Here is a 15,797-nt window from a genome sequence, read left to right on the forward strand (position 1 = left end):
CAACTAAACTGGGAATAAGCAAACGATAATTGATTAACCAGATGCTAATTAGGTGGTGTTGCAATAGAGCAATGAATTATAGTCAATTAAGTGTAAAAATCAAATAAGCAATAAGTTAATTAACTATGCAGGGAATCAATGATTAATTAGCGAATAATTAATTATGTAGGAAATCAACAGAGCAATTAATTAGACAGCAATTAAATATGCAGAGAAATAAAGGAACAGTAATCAAGTATGCAGGTAAACAAACAACAGGAATATCAGCCAAAACCAATTTGGAACATTCTGTTCACTAAACATGCTTTGTGTTAATTCATTATCTTCAGTTTGCCCATACAAACTGTGCGAAGTGTACACTGAAATAAATAATACCAGTTATTTTCTTCTTAAATGGAAAAGTGGACAATTAAGCTATAACGTAAGTGAAGCCATTTCAATTTTTTTTTAATTCTTCCAAATATCTCAGCATATTTCTTAATTAGTTTTTTTTTTCTTTATACTGAGCATTGTACAGCAAAGGGAAATTAAGAAGTGAATTACTGAAAAAAATAGCAAGTTGCAGACTAGGAAGCTGGCTCCTTTATTCCCAAAGCCTTTCCCAAAGCATAAAGCAGTACGTGTGCTGTTTCGCTTTAAAGTTGGAGTTGGAAGGAGAGAAAGGGGGAGAAAGAAGCACTTATCTCAGAAAAAACACTGAAATTAACATTATTTAAGGGAATCAGGCAATATATTACTGTCATATATACTTTTGATCACTGTATGACAAAACCTAGTCTAGACTTAAACTAATCAAAAACTTTCATTTTGCATAAGAGGTACACTAGGGGTTGGATATTTTTAAATACATATTTTTAAATAACTAATTTCACAAGAAACACAGAGCAAGGAAACAAATCTGTATCTATATGCTATAAATCATTCTAATGTATCCAAAACTTTTCATCACTCTTTTCAATGCAAGCAACAGTTAAAAACTTCTGTAATAGCCTTTGAAGTTCTGCAACTGTTCTAAATACAAAAATAAATTTCACCAGATATCTACTGGCCTGTGGAATAACAAAGTTGATAGTACACATACTTATGCACCTGGTCAACCTTCCTAAAATACACAGCAATAAAGTACAGAATATGAATAAGTACTTGTTTCCTTCCAAACTTACAACAGAGCTGAAACAAACCTTGCTGCCTCATCACCATCAAAACCTTAACGACAAGAACTTCCTTCAATTAAAAATCTTATACATCATTCTTAGACTAGGACATTTCTTGTTGGGTTTTCTTCTTAGTTCTTTTTTCTAATGACAATTAGGTATTTGTGATTGTATTACAGACAATTAGTATTGTTAATGGTGAAAGTGAAGAAAAGAACAAAATATATTAAATCTAAAAGACTTCCATCTTCAGCATATGCAATACAATCTTTATTCTTGGTTTGGTAACTCCTTTATCTCTCAAGTTATACTAGTGTTTGTTTCCAATTCTATTTTTTTCCTCCCACTTCCCATCATGCATTTTTAACTCTTTCCCTTTCTGTCTCCTGCATCTCTTAACACCATGCTCTCCACCAGACTCTTCTCTCTCCCTGTTCCTTATTATACACTTCCAAGCATTCAACATAACTAGTCATGTTAACTTGTTTCCAACCTCCCTTTTTCTTGCAGCTACAAGAGCTTTCCCTTTCTCTGTTGCGACCTGATTGGAATCCAGCAGTACTTGTTCTTAGCTTAAAATCTTAAAGGTAAATATAGCTTCTGGGTTTCACAAGATTTAGACAGGTGAGATCTAAAGCTACCACAATCTTCATTCACCATATGGCTACTGGACACTGTCTTACTGAATCCTGCCAGAAGATTCAGGTATTCTTAATTCAGATTAAGTAAGAAAATATATCTATTTCCAGAGTTAACACCCAGTTACACCACAGAGAAAACCACCATGTCTCTTCTCCAGCAGTACTACTTCCTGTAAAGACACAATTTAAGCCACTAATTTGCCATTTTGTACCCCCACAAAACAGCTAGAGGATCTCCATGCCACAGATGAGGTTCCTATACCCTTGGATTCTAACCTCCCTTTGCTTCTATCTTCCTATCTACAAGCACATCAAGGTTTGCAAAGAAAGGCCTTGTGGTGGTGCTAGTTTCTTTATGGAACCTAGTAGAATTATTAGAAGCACAAACACATGCCTTCAGCTCAGAATCACATCCTCGTGTTTATTCTCCTAGTTCCACAACTCCAGCTCCTTCTCCAGTCTCTGGCTGCATTCCCAATTTGTTGCGGGTCACTTAACTCCATGCTCTAGTTCACCGGGCAGCTCACCAAGAGCTAACAGAGAGCAGCGCAGCAGGGAGCACACAGCAGCCCAGATGCTCCGTCGCTTCACCTGATGTGCAGGTCCACAGGACCGCTCACTCTTCACCACTCAGGTTTTCTAACTCTGCAGTAAGTCATGTCAGTTGCATTTTTCTATCTCACAAAAAAGGATCTTTAAATGAATATACGTTTTGATTAAATACTTTAACCTCAGAAGGCTATATTTAGTCGTAGATTTATTCCCTTTACCTCTTCCTCGACCTTGTAACATTTTAGTTATCATTTTAATAAAGACAGTGGTATAAACTAATTTTATTTCTCTTCATTTGATAGAGTAAAAAAAATTAAATAAATCAATACTTGTTTCCTGCTATTTTTTCTATTTTGATTCATTAAGAAATCAATACGCAGGATTATGGCATATCTCCAAATCAAAGGCATTATACACATTAAGTGTTAAAAAAAAGTGTATAAAACCTGCCACTATTTGCTACCATTAGAAAAGCAGCATCATGAGTATCCCATGTTCAAAACTAACAAATTAACTGTACTAATAGCAGCAGGCCAGAGAAAATAGAAAGTTATTTTAGGGATTTCATCATCTGAATTCGAACTATTATGAAAAGTAAGCAACTATTTTTTTAATTCACCAGCTATTCAGTGAATATCAGCTACCAGCTACTATTTAATTCATGACTACTGAGACAAAACTCAGAATACAGAATGTATCAGCCAAGGAAAAGGAGCACCTGACCATGTCTTTCTCACTTTTAGCTGCTAATTAAAATCAGGACAATTAGCATTAGTTAAATGCCACAAACATTTTTTATTTTAACATTAAGAAAGTAAGTCATTACAATGTTGATATAGGATGCATTCCTGCAAAAACTAAAAGATACTAAAATCAATAACACTTAATAATGGTTTCACAGAAAACCTAATGATATACATCCAACATTTTTTCTAACAAAGCCACAAGTTTAGTTTACAAGGTAAACTACATCTATAGAGGCTCTCAGACATTACAGACAGGTACACAGTATATAAGACTAAATCACACTGAAGTTTGTGAATGTTTCTGATTAAAAAGTAAACTGCATTTAAAAATCTGCACAATACAAATATACAAGGACAGAGAAAAGAAAAGCAGGGGAAAAAAGCACTAGTTAAGGTGCTTGGGACATGAACACTTGGGACAGTGCTGGTGTGCGCAGAACTAAGTTGACAGTTTTCTATATTCCTATTACAAGCTGAGAAAAAAAAAACACAGAGGAGCATCAGGCTTCATCCAACCCAGAATTTAAGAGATTACGAAAGCGCAGAAGACCACAAAGATTCACCTTGCAGTGGTAAAATCATGAAGACTATTTTCAAATGAAAGATGACACAGAAGTTAGTAAGATTTTAACAAGGAGCAAAAAGCAGTTGAAACAAATTGTTTGGTTTGTTTTCCATTTCTTTGTAGTTGCTTTTAAAAAGATAAATCTACATACTACTACAATAATGCAAGAAGCCTAATAAGGTGTTAAAATCCAAATGCCTAGCTGTGGACAAGGATTATTGACAGACATGCATACAAACAAGTTTCTGAAAAATATTGTTGAAATACCAGTGGGACACTACCACCTCAAAATACCGAGGACAGAAACTAGGATGTGCATTGTTTGTGAAGCAATGCCATCTGTTAGAAGCAGCTTAAGGTCAAATCTGATTAACAGGCTTTTTTAACAAGTAACAAGATCCCTGAGGACCAAAATACCTGCATTGTACAGAAAAGCAGTGTTAGGACTACTTGAGCAACAGTCTGACCACAGTGGTAAGAATGACTGTGACACAGTGAAGGGGATAAAAGAGGTCACAAAAACAGAAATTATAATATATTGTAGGCTTCAATTACCTTTATGCAGATTTGTTAAATGTCAGGTCAGGACAGGATGCCAAGATTAAATGTTTAGACACCATTAATGACTGCTTCACCCAGAAACCACTCAGGGAAACCACATGAGGAGAAACAGTTCTTGACTTTATTAGAAGTTTAAGAGAGGACCGCATTCAAAGTGACACTACTGAAGAGTCACTAACCGTGATTAAAGTACTCAAAAATCATTTAAAAGAGTGATAAAGAGCCAAATGTTTGTGTTTAACTTCAACAATGTGAACTATATAAAGATAAAAAGCAACTTTAACAAAACAAAAACAAACTACAAAAGGACTAAAAAGGTTCTAAGTGTTAAATCCTTGAAAGCAGCATGAAGACTATTTAAAAGCATCATATTTGACGCTAATCATTAAAGATTTTTAGAAAGGGAAAGAAAAAAAAAATCTAGCAGTGAAAGGAAGCTTTAGTAGAAGAAAACATCTTTACAAAAGTGTTGTGGTTTAGGCCAAATCGGGTACTTAAAGTTTTGTTAAACGAAGAAAACAAAAAAAGATTGTAAATTGTGATAAATTAAATGTGAAAACACAGTGAGGCAGCTCAATAAGGAAAATTTGATCAACTTGAAAAATAAAAAGTAGAATGAAGCATTTTTTTTAAAAACACCTCAACAGTAACAGGCCTGCCTGAGAGCCTGTGTGGTAAAAATATAATCCGTGTACAAAAAGACCCTTCAAAGAAGGTGAGCCCATAGCAAAACAAGCTTTTCAAATTTGCTGTTGCTCTATAAGGGTTTGGAGAGGTTTTCTATGAAAGATCTCTCAATTTCAGCAAACACTTTAAAGACAGTCTCAAAACAAAGCTGAGAACCGCACTGCTCAAATCCAAAACCTTACAGTTATAATAAGACAGTCCTATAACATATAAGCCTATAAAAACCAGAAATTATTACTGCTGCAAAAGCCCATACTGGGCTTAAACGTTTGGATATTGTTCATCTAACTTGAAAAAAAAAAAAAACAAACTAAACCCACCTAAAATAATAATAAAATAACCCTTAAAAGGTACAAAGGTAAGGAGAATCAACAACACAGCACAGCTCCTTACAAGAAGCAGTTAAATAAACCAGAATTTTTCTACCTGTAAAGGATGCAGCTGAAGGGTAGAGAAAAGGCAAAGAGTAAAATGAAGAAGTATGAAATCACATGTGTAATGGAAGAGATGGTCAGGAAATGATCCCTCTGAAACCACACTCTGCTCTTTTCAGTGGATCTGTCCCTGCAGCTGTACTGGGAGAAGAAGAGAACATGAAAGGAGGCAAATCTTCATATAACTTTAAGTTAGGTACACACCCAGTTGGTGTTAAAAATTCTTGGAAGAGAAGTCCATCAAGACCTAGTAAGTGGAAATACACTACTCAGGGCTCAGCAATACCATAAGAAGGCCTATGAGAGTATTCTGGACAAATATCACTGCCCGCTTGCCCTGTTTTTACACTTCTCTATTTAGATATCCCACATGAGTCACTGTTAGAGACATGATGTGTCAGGTGTGCCACGAAATTAAGATTCAGATCATTGTTACTTTCTTAAGATTTTTTTAAAATCGCAATATCAGCACTACACAATGTAGACTTCAACGCACCTCAGTTACTCCAGCACTCAAATACTGTAATATTTCACCAACATAACACAGTACATCTGAAAACCTCCAAACATTTGACATAAAGACATCATTATTTTCAATGCAAAGGTAGAGAAACAGAGTGCTAGCACGCTAGAGTTGTGCCTTTTGACAGATTAACTTTAGACGGTTAACTTGAGTTACTGGAAGACTAAGCACCCAGGTCACATTGACGTGCTTCAGAGAGGTCTAAGATATGACCAGAAACCAGAGCCTGCCTCATGCCACATGATGAAACAGCCGCCCCAACAGGAAAAGGCACAAGGCTCTTATCACACTTCTTCGTCCAAAGCATGTCCTCACGCTCTCACCACAACCAAACACATTTTATTTAACTAGTCTGTTAGTAGATTTGTCAAAAGAAACTTGAGTTTAAAACTACTGAAGTTTAACTAATGAAAGCATTTTTTTCTTTTACACACATCAGCTTCACAAACGTTCCTGGAAAAAGTTAAATGAAGTTCTTCAAAAGGCAACAACTGCTTACACATGCTTATCTTGGTTAAAATACACAAAATTCAGAACTAGATTAAAAAGGATACTCTAATTACTAGGAAATGAAATTATTTGCAGCAGTTTAGAATAATCAGTTTATCAAACATATAAACAAGGTACCTTTTCCATCATTAAAAAAAAGCCATAATAGATGTGCTTTTAGTAAGACCTTGTCTTTTTTAATGTTCTAAGATCGCCCTCATGTGGTTAAATACAACACTGCTGAAGTTACCAATGAAATACACTATCGTACAATAATATCCTACCATAAGCCACACTATCAGAGATACTGAAAACACTCAGAACCTCTCAAAAGAATAAGCACAAACAACGTGATCAGCCACCGACTTCAGGATGCCCTGACTGAAATGCTCCAAACCTGATTTTTGAAAGCACACGTAACATAAATGTATCTGAAGTCAGATACAGTTCAGCAGTTGCAGTATCAAACACACCAGACACTGGTGACAGTTCTGGGTTCAAATACCCTCAGAACACTTTTTATTAAAATAAATGTGCTTGAATAAATATGAATTTATTAGTAGTAATAGGAGTAATAAGAGAATTAGTTTAATATCTAAAGTTGGATCAGGGAGTATAAAACAGTCCTGGAATGTTGTTACAATAGTAACACAGCACCTGTTAAGACATGCTGCTATTCAGATACAAGTTATTCTCCTGACAGTGCAGTTCTCTTTGGCATAAAATCTTCTTTGAGTTGTAAACTAATTGTCTGTAAATACTTTGTAGGACAGCTAGAAATACCTTAAGATTCTAAACATTGAAATGTTGTCTCAGGGAATGACAACCAAATGCCAAATTTGAGCATACAGGGTAATTAACTAGTGTTAAATTATTGCAACATCACTTCACAAACTTGTACTGCAACGAACACAGAGGGATTGTGAAATGCAGAAAGCACGTACACTATGTTCCTATGGCTATCACGTCTGAGTAATTTTACTTCGATGTCATCCCCATGAAAGTCAGGCCAACATAGGGCACATAAAGGACTGAGATGACAATGCAGTGGAAGCATCTAACTTTAACTTATCTCCTTCCTGCAGCTGAACTCTCAGGGTCTTGAGCTAAAACTATTTACACAAGATGTCAAAGGAAAGCAGGACTGTTTTAAATATAGATGTGCATCAGGTCGACACAAACAGCTGGCGGCCCGGCAGCTCCAGGTGTCCCCCGACAGGCAGCCGGGGACCTCGGGGCTACCGAGAGACCTCGGCGCCTGCCCCAGCCCCCTCCCAAGGACCACCCGCACCCCCTGACCGCGGAGAGCCCTGCACGGCCCGGCGGGCCAGGGCCGCCTCCTCCTCAGCTGGGAGACGGCGCCGGGGCAGCCCCGCCGCCTCCTCACAGGCACACGGCGGCCCGCGGCCCTCCCTCACCCCTCCGTGACGCACCCCCCGAGGGACCCGGCTCCACAACCCCCCCAGGGCGCCGGGTAGCCGCTGTGCCGTCCCCCCCACCCCTTCGCCGCCAGGGAGCGGCAATGACCGCCGAGGTGAGGGGAAGTGCCACCAGCCCGCCGCTGATGGAACTACTTCTCGTGCGGATGGAGCGTAACAACAACCCCCCGCCGGAACTACTTCCCCCCCCCCACAGCGAGCTCCGGCCCTGCTGTAAGAGGATCCGTCCGCGCTCCCCCGCCCTCCCGGGCCTGCCGCTTGCGGCTGGCCCCGCGCTGCCCCGCTCACCTGCAGCCGCAGCCTCCATCACCGCGGCGGGGACGGGGCGAGGGGCGGCGGGGGAGCTGACCGAAAGCTAAGCGGCGCGGCCCGGTCTGAGAGGAAAGAAAAAAAGGGAAGGAGGAGGAGGGAGGAAGGGAAAACCCAAAATCACTGTCGCTCCCGCGGGCGTCCCCCTTTAGTTAAAAAAAAAATAAATATATAATTTTAATCGGTGGGGGTGGCGGGGTTGAGACTGGCCGGGCGGCGGGTTATGGCGAATCTGCCGCGTCCGACATGGCGGCTTCTCCCTCAGCGGCGGCGAGGGCGGGGCGGGGCGCGGCGCGGCGCGAGGGCGGAGGGGTGGCGGCGCCTGCGCAGCTGCGGCGGCGCATCCTCCTCAGGCGCGTGCCGGCGCTTCCGGGTCTCCTGAGGGGCGGCCGGCGGGGGCCGGGGACCCGGTGGGAGAGCCAGGAATACGTGGGGACAAGGGGCAGCCTCCCCCGGTCACCGGGCACGTCCGCGGTTGGCCGGAGGCTCTGCCTGCTGGGGCGAAGTCTCCCTGCCCCAGGACCCTGAGGAGGACGGCGTTTGCGCGGGTCATATGACATGCCCGTCGGTACCGAGACCGGTTTAATTTACCACAAGTGATTACAAACCTATGTCTTGATTAGCCTGCATATTTACTACAAGGTAATTCGACAAGTTTGGATGAAAATACAGTTTTCACCGCATTAACAAGTCCATAAACATTTGAAATGTGTTTCAGATGGATATTTAGCCTCATGCCTGAGACCACGACTGTTTTATAAGTTTATTTTTATCTGAGTGCACTTCAGAAGTTTACATTTGCTCCAGCGAGCCACATATCAGCGTGTATCAACAGTGTGGTGAATCACCCTAATTTTTTTATTCAGCTCCTAAGTTATAAATTGGGGTACTAAATTATTTCTTTAAGTTTTTGTTTTTTTTTTTTTTTCCTCCATAGGAGCTTCCAGACAGGTACTTCCACAGAAGAGCACAACTAGTGCCGCAGGAACACTCACAGACACCCACTTCTGCCTCAGGTTTTGCTGTTTTGTTTCTACACTTAACAACCACTGAATACCAGTTTTATAACTTTCACTCTTGCGTCATCATAAATATTGTATGCATTCAGTATTAATGAGTTTAGTGTTGAATTCCATAATGCCTGCTACTGCAGTTAATTTCAGTACAATTGACTGTGTAGGAATCTCATTATCCTTCCTAAACATTAACAGTATTATATTAATTTTTTTTTGTCATACTGCAGATAATTAAGTATAAAGAATAAAAACTGTGAAAACAAGAATTCATTTCAATATTAGTTACAGTAATAAACCTAAATAACTTCCTGTTGTAAGAGAAATAAGGTGTACGCATTAACTGAGAAATAGCTTATAAAAATATTTTTTTTAAACATCGCTGCTTATATCTTCTTGTGACAAGTGAAATTCAGCCACAGTCAGAAGGCCACAAAATCTATATATTTCTTAGTCTGACAAAGCAACTTTTAACCTAGAAAACATCTATATGATGATCCACATCATAAATATTGACTCCAGACCTCCAAAACTGATCACCGCAGCTCTAGGACTGAGCCATCTCTGCTATCGCTTGGGCATTTTCTGACCATTTCTACTCTATTCCAGTTGGCAGTTTTCCTCTCTTTTTTATTTGCATTTTTATTTTCTAGCCTTCTCTGCTGGATGCTGAAAAAATCAGGACCTTTAGCCTAACACCCAGCCTCACAGTTTTACCCCTTCCTTTATTTTTGTAAGAGTCTTTTGGGCTGGACAGAAGAATCCATTGCGTATAAGGGCTCATTGAAGCAAATGCCCTTAGATCAGATATAAAAGATGACAGCAAACGAACTACAGCCCTGCAGGCCAAAGGAAGGCAGGACCCTGTTGTTTAACTCACCGGAACCTGTGGGAAATCACAGTCAAGGATCTAGCAGGGTGCAAGTGCAGAGATTTGTAACAGAAACGTTAAGATCATTACGAATGGAAGTCTGAGTGTTGGGAGCAGAAGGAGCTGAAGAAGGGCATGTGCTCAGAAGGTCAGTGATACCATGGCATGCCTCATCAAGACACCCGGATGAGGAAAGCCAAGGGCAGACAGCACGCAGAGAAGACACTGAACAGTAAATCAGCAGTGTTGGCAGTGACTCACCGGGTGGGGCAAGATGAACGTGCAAAAGATGAAAATTACTGTCTGCTCCTAAACAGCACAAGACACATCCAAACACCAAGCTTGCCAATCAAGGAACAACTGGGAGACATGATGGGGACTCAGTGGCCTGTGTCCCTTGTCCTTCATGTCACCACAAGTAATCTGACTGGACTATCTGAACAAACATCCTTGGTGCTTACATGTATGACAGGGCGAGTGTGAGGAAGTGAACTCATTTGTGTGTGAAATAAAGTCACCTCTCCTAGCTGGTGTCACCTTCTGTTACACTACTCACAGCATTAAACAGTCTTCTGCTGAGTGTTGCTACAGGTGCAGATTGAAAGGACAGAGAAAGGTTACTGCCAAGGAGAGCTTGGCCAGAACCAGACTGAGTCCTGGGCCCCAGCAGAAAGACTTTGAGCAGCTGAAGTCTACCAATGTTCACCCCACCAATATTCCTCTTGCTCAGAATTACTTGCGTGAGACAGCTAATACAGAAACATGTTCTTTAGAATTTATGTCAGGGACCCAAATACAAGGCAGAAGGGAAGGGAGAACAGACCTTTCCAGAGGCTGTGGTCACAGTCCTCTGCTAATTTACTTAATTTGTCTCCTCTGACCTGAATGACAGAGCAACATATAGCAGAGCCATGCATGGATATTTTGACCTAATGAGAAGCAACATTTAGGAGTCTGCCTTTGTCTTTAGCTTGCTGCCTTGACTTACTCTCTTCACCTTCTGGACTCCTAGTGCCCCTTTTTGGCCCTCTTCCCATCCCTGCTCGCTACTGCATCTACCATCTTCTGGAGAATGTTTTCTACTAGGACCAATAAAGATGAAAGCACATGCATGCTTAGGCACTCACTGCCTGTGAAAGGAAGGGATTGTGCTCTTTTTAGGACATGAGTAATATTCACCCTTCCCTTGGCATCAAAAGAACATTCTCTGGTCCTTGAGTCACTGGGCCTCACTGCAGCAAGTAGGGTGGATTCTCCTACCAAGAAAAGTGCTTGTCCCAAATCTTTCACACAGTTAAAACCACTGTTTGAGCATCAATATGACACATCTGGAAATCTCTGAGCTTTGGTGTCTGGCCTAGTCAAAATGTTTGGGGAGCTCTGTCCATCAGAAGTCAGGAGAGAAAGGCTATCACTGCTGGGGTGCCTGGCCAGATCACAGAGCCAGATCAAAGCAAGATCTTTGCATCTCTGAATCACAATTTCCACAGCTTAAACAAAAATACTCTCAAGTTCTTCCAGAAATTCCGCCATATTAAAACCCACATAACTCATCACCAGCGTGAGTTCAGATGCACCACACAGGACAGCTGATCCAGCCAACAGGATAACTAGCATCAATTTTAAGTGCCCTCTGAAAGTAGAAAACAACAGAAGATCCAAGATACAAAGGAGTTTCAGTGGTATCTTCTGAAAATAGCAGAATATTTATGAATCTTGAGTCAGGCTCCTGGTCTCTATACACTCATTCCTTTCCTCACCTCAGGAGGGAATCTGATCCTGGTCTGTTTATTCATCGCATTCTGTCCTGGTTTCTTTATTGACTAAATTTAAGGTCCACTCCCTACCTGTGCATTCCCTGTCTCCCCTGCATATCTCCTTGTTTGACCTCTTCTGCGACCTTTCAGCTCCCAGTCCCAGTTTTCACTTGCAGCTATATCTTTCCTATTTTCCTCAAAGGCTCTTTCCAGGTACTTTCTGCAGTTACTCTTTCACCCCAGCTTCTGTCTAGCCTCTCGGAGATACACTCCTGCATGCACAATTGTTCATCAAATACAGCTACCCATTCCCTCTCTTCAGTCCACTGAGTAGTTCCTTGTTCTAGCCTCCATGTCTAGCCAGTATTGGTTGAGTTCCCCTTAACTAACTCTCATATAAGTGTAATGAAAAGCCCTACAGAGTGCTAGAGAATGCAAAGTTCAGTTACAGAGCAAGTTAAGTATTGCATAGGGCTTCAGCCTGCTCCTGGAGATGAAATCCATGAAGACAGTGTAGATGCCCTTACTGAGGGCACAGCAGATACCAACCCCTTTTCCCAGTGATGTCGTTTGGCTTTATTCACAAACAATAGGAAGAGCACTTTACTGAAAATATGTTTTCACAGGTGTGAAACCAGGGTACACTTTGCTTAGCTGTTCAGTAAGAGTGATCCCACAGAATTGAAGTAGTAAAATCAATAAAAACTTAGAATTAGTACTGCCTTGTACAGCTTTCATTTCCATTTGGTTTTGCGTGAGCTATTTCTGGGAATCTTTAACATCACAGTCATATACTGCATTTGTGCAGGATCTCTGACTCATTTAGCATTGTTGATGGACCTGACCTAGATATGAGTTAGGGCTACATAGCAAAGGGGGTTGTCTGTAAAACAAGACTCTCATTTGTTACTGAAGCTGGAATAATACTGAAAAGTAAATGAGGTTTTATGAAGGGAAATTAGGGATAGCTCTTTCAGGAGGATAACACTTTTCTCAAAGAGTTCCTTTATGATACAGAAACAGTGTTTGTTAATTGTGTCTTCCTCCTTCTCTGGTTGCTCACTGTGCTATCTTGCAGTGTGCTTTGAAAAGTATCATGTATTCCTGTAGCTGAAAATTTTAGCATCTGTGCTTACGTGTGATAATTGCTTCCCTAAACCCTCATCCTAGATGTCTTAAATTGAACATATAAAAAGTTAGTGAAACTTTTTACCCTAACCTTCAATGCATCACTTTCCCTTTTTTCCCCACAAGCATTTTGTGAAAAGCCATTTCTGTTGAAGAAGCAAATCAATAAAAATGCCCCATAAGCACCCAGAAGAAAATTAATTAAGCCAGAGGGAGGATGCAAAGCTCTACATAGGACCCAAACCAAGTGCTATTTAATTGCTTAAATGAAGGAGTAGTCCTCTGAGAGAAAATAGTAAATTATGTGATCACAGAACTAAGGATCTTTAACAAACAATATCAGCAAGAGGATAAAAACAAAAGAATGCTGACAGTCTTGACTTTGACACTTAATGAGTTTCCAGTGCTTGACTTTTCAACCTCACTGATTTTTATTTTAATACCAGTATTTTTAAGACAAAATATCCTTTAGCATTTTATGAAGTAGAATGCATAAAGCATTCAGCATTCTAACAGGAGTGTAGAACTCAGAGATGTAACAAACAAAATATGGTAAGAAATATTGTAAAAAAAAAATCTTCAAATCAACTTTGTTTGCTTGCTGAAGAAACCAAGCCAAAATTTCTGTTGCATTTCTTGACTAATACAAGGAATCCTGTGGTACATGTGCACTTTACTGCATGCAAGTTTACTGCACTTGCTTGCAAACAATTTTTTGGGGAAGTATAAAATTCTCACTGAACTCAGTGTTGTTCTCTGATTTCATATTTTTTCAGAAAAACAGTTTGACCAAAAAGCAGTTTTTGATAAACATGGAAGGTATGTTCTTAATACAGATAAAATCACTTTACAAACTCACATGGTAATTTTCCCACTTCTTTCATGACGAAGGGCATTGCAGCATGGGACAGCTGTGAACTAGATCAGATAATTCAGAAAGAAAGTCTTATGAACAGCACTAGTTTTATACTCCCCTTTATACTTTTCAACTAGTTCAATTACTAGAGCAAAAGTTTACTTCTCCCCAACACTGAATGCTTGAAACCGAAAATACAAATATTTACAAAAATATTTCCCAGTCTGTCAGTAGTACCGTGCCATAAATTTTACTATTTTGCATTCCCCACCTGTTACTGCAATTCATATTTCTAGTCTTCCCTTGGGTCATTTTGAGGACATAATATTGTAGACATTACAGAAGTTTAGGCAGAGCTTGGCCCAGGCAGTCACACCGTGACACCCGTTTCAGTAGCTACACAGTGAAAATGAGCAGTGAACCTCATTAGGCTGCAAATACCCCAACAAGCAGTGGCAGTGCTCTATATTCAATTTGCAAAACTTGTTTAAAAAGAGTTATTTGTAACCTGGATTAGTTCTCTCAACCAGCCCACAGACAACTGCACTGAAGCAACTGAGCAGACAGGAGAGAGTGGGAACAGTTGTGCCACCATGCATTGATCCGTAACATCTCTTCTTTAATTCTAGTCAGTTAAACAGGTTTTAAGCTGATCAGTGCAGCTATCAGTTTCCATTTTACCCTGTAGACACAGGCTGAGTTCATCACCTTCACCTCCAACTCAGAGACCTGGGGGAACATGTATTACCACATAGGGAGCATGTTTCATTATTTTTAAAATAAAAGCACCATTGTTTAATGAGAGCAAATACTAAAATTTGTTAAGTAATTACGTATTTCTTCCTGGGTTTTGTAAACTGTTTTTCCACTAAGGGAAAACTCTAGCCATATTTACAGCTGTGGAGGTATTCAACAGTGTCCATTTAAGATAGATTTTGGAAGAGGGCATGAAGGAGAGCATTCTCAAAGTATTTTGAGTATATAATTTAGGGTATATAAGGTATATAATTTAATTTTAAAAATTGCTGAATAAAAACATGGATTCCTTCACAGAGGAGTTCAAAGCACTGTATTAAAAAAAGAACAAAACCCAAACATTTGTTGCTTAAAGTGAATTTACCTTCAGCTTCTTGTGAATAATACTGCCCCTTATTCCCATTCAGTCAGTTTGATCATCTGTGTGGCAAAAGTCAGTCCACCACTACCCAGGTTTAAGTGGAATTTTCAAAGCTATTTGGCACGTATTTTTTACCTCACTTTTATTTTCCCTTTGAAATCAAAGGGAAAATAACTCAAGCAGATGCTGTGCACTTTTGGAAGTCCTACTTGAAAATGCAAAGGAGATGAATACTCAGAAATTATAGGATGTTGTTTTGAAACTAGTTTTATGCTTAAGAAAGAAAAATTGTTATTGCTTTAATGTAAATGCTGCTTTCCCCCCCCCACAGTATCTATCTGGAGTAACCATATCTGCTTCTTATTTTTATCTGCTATGTTTAATGTGGAGTTCTGTGTTTAGGACTGCATAATTGCTATTTTCTTGTTACAGAACATTAACTTTATGCTTCCAGTAACAACTTTATAATGAAAATGCTAATAAAAATGGGGCAGTGCAAACTGCACATTTACAAATCTCTCCAGAGCTTAGTATGAGGCTTATCATAATTCTTGCCATCTCAGGCTTGTATAGTCTGATGCTGATTACACTGGAAAGTTAATTTAAAAATTATCTCCTGCAGGCCTGAGTGAAAGGCAACAATTATAAATACCTTCAGAAAAAAAATATATACATACTGAAAATGCTTCTAATAAACTGATTCTGCTTTTCTCAGTGTAGCAATATAATCACTGCAGGACTGAGAAATACCCCGTATTAATCACATTTCAGCTTGCAGGTTTATGCTGTTTAATCCTATTACAACTGTACAGCGTGTTTTTCCTTTGCTAGGTGATGTCAGACCGTCTGGAGACAGCAGCACAGCTGGAACACTGTGCAGATTCAAATGTGTTTTTCCTGGTTCTTTTAAGGACTTTTGTATTGGGGGTTGCTTTCTGATACAGGCTTCTATGAG

General features: G+C 39.8%; 1 protein-coding gene and 1 long non-coding RNA gene across 2 annotated transcripts in view; one reads left to right on the plus strand and one right to left on the minus strand.

The window, feature by feature from the left end:
* The window catches only part of ZFAT (zinc finger and AT-hook domain containing), a 95,285-nt gene extending 86,929 nt beyond the window's left edge, over nt 1-8,356 (minus strand). Inside the window, exon 1 of the mRNA XM_082499418.1 lies at nt 8,080-8,356. Coding sequence (XP_082355544.1) covers nt 8,080-8,098 — 19 coding nt within the window. The 5' untranslated portion in view covers nt 8,099-8,356. The remainder of the gene's footprint in view (nt 1-8,079) is intronic.
* Nucleotides 8,357-8,671: 315 nt separating this feature from the next.
* LOC309686678 lies at nt 8,672-10,510 on the plus strand. Its single transcript, XR_014270562.1, has 3 exons — nt 8,672-8,742; nt 9,038-9,116; nt 9,767-10,510. It is a non-coding gene; the product is annotated as an uncharacterized lncRNA (long non-coding RNA).
* The last annotated feature ends 5,287 nt before the right edge of the window (nt 10,511-15,797 follow it).

The sequence above is a fragment of the Vanellus vanellus genome, assembly GCF_965231255.1.
Source record: "Vanellus vanellus genome assembly, chromosome: 2".
Taxonomy (NCBI): domain Eukaryota; kingdom Metazoa; phylum Chordata; class Aves; order Charadriiformes; family Charadriidae; genus Vanellus; species Vanellus vanellus.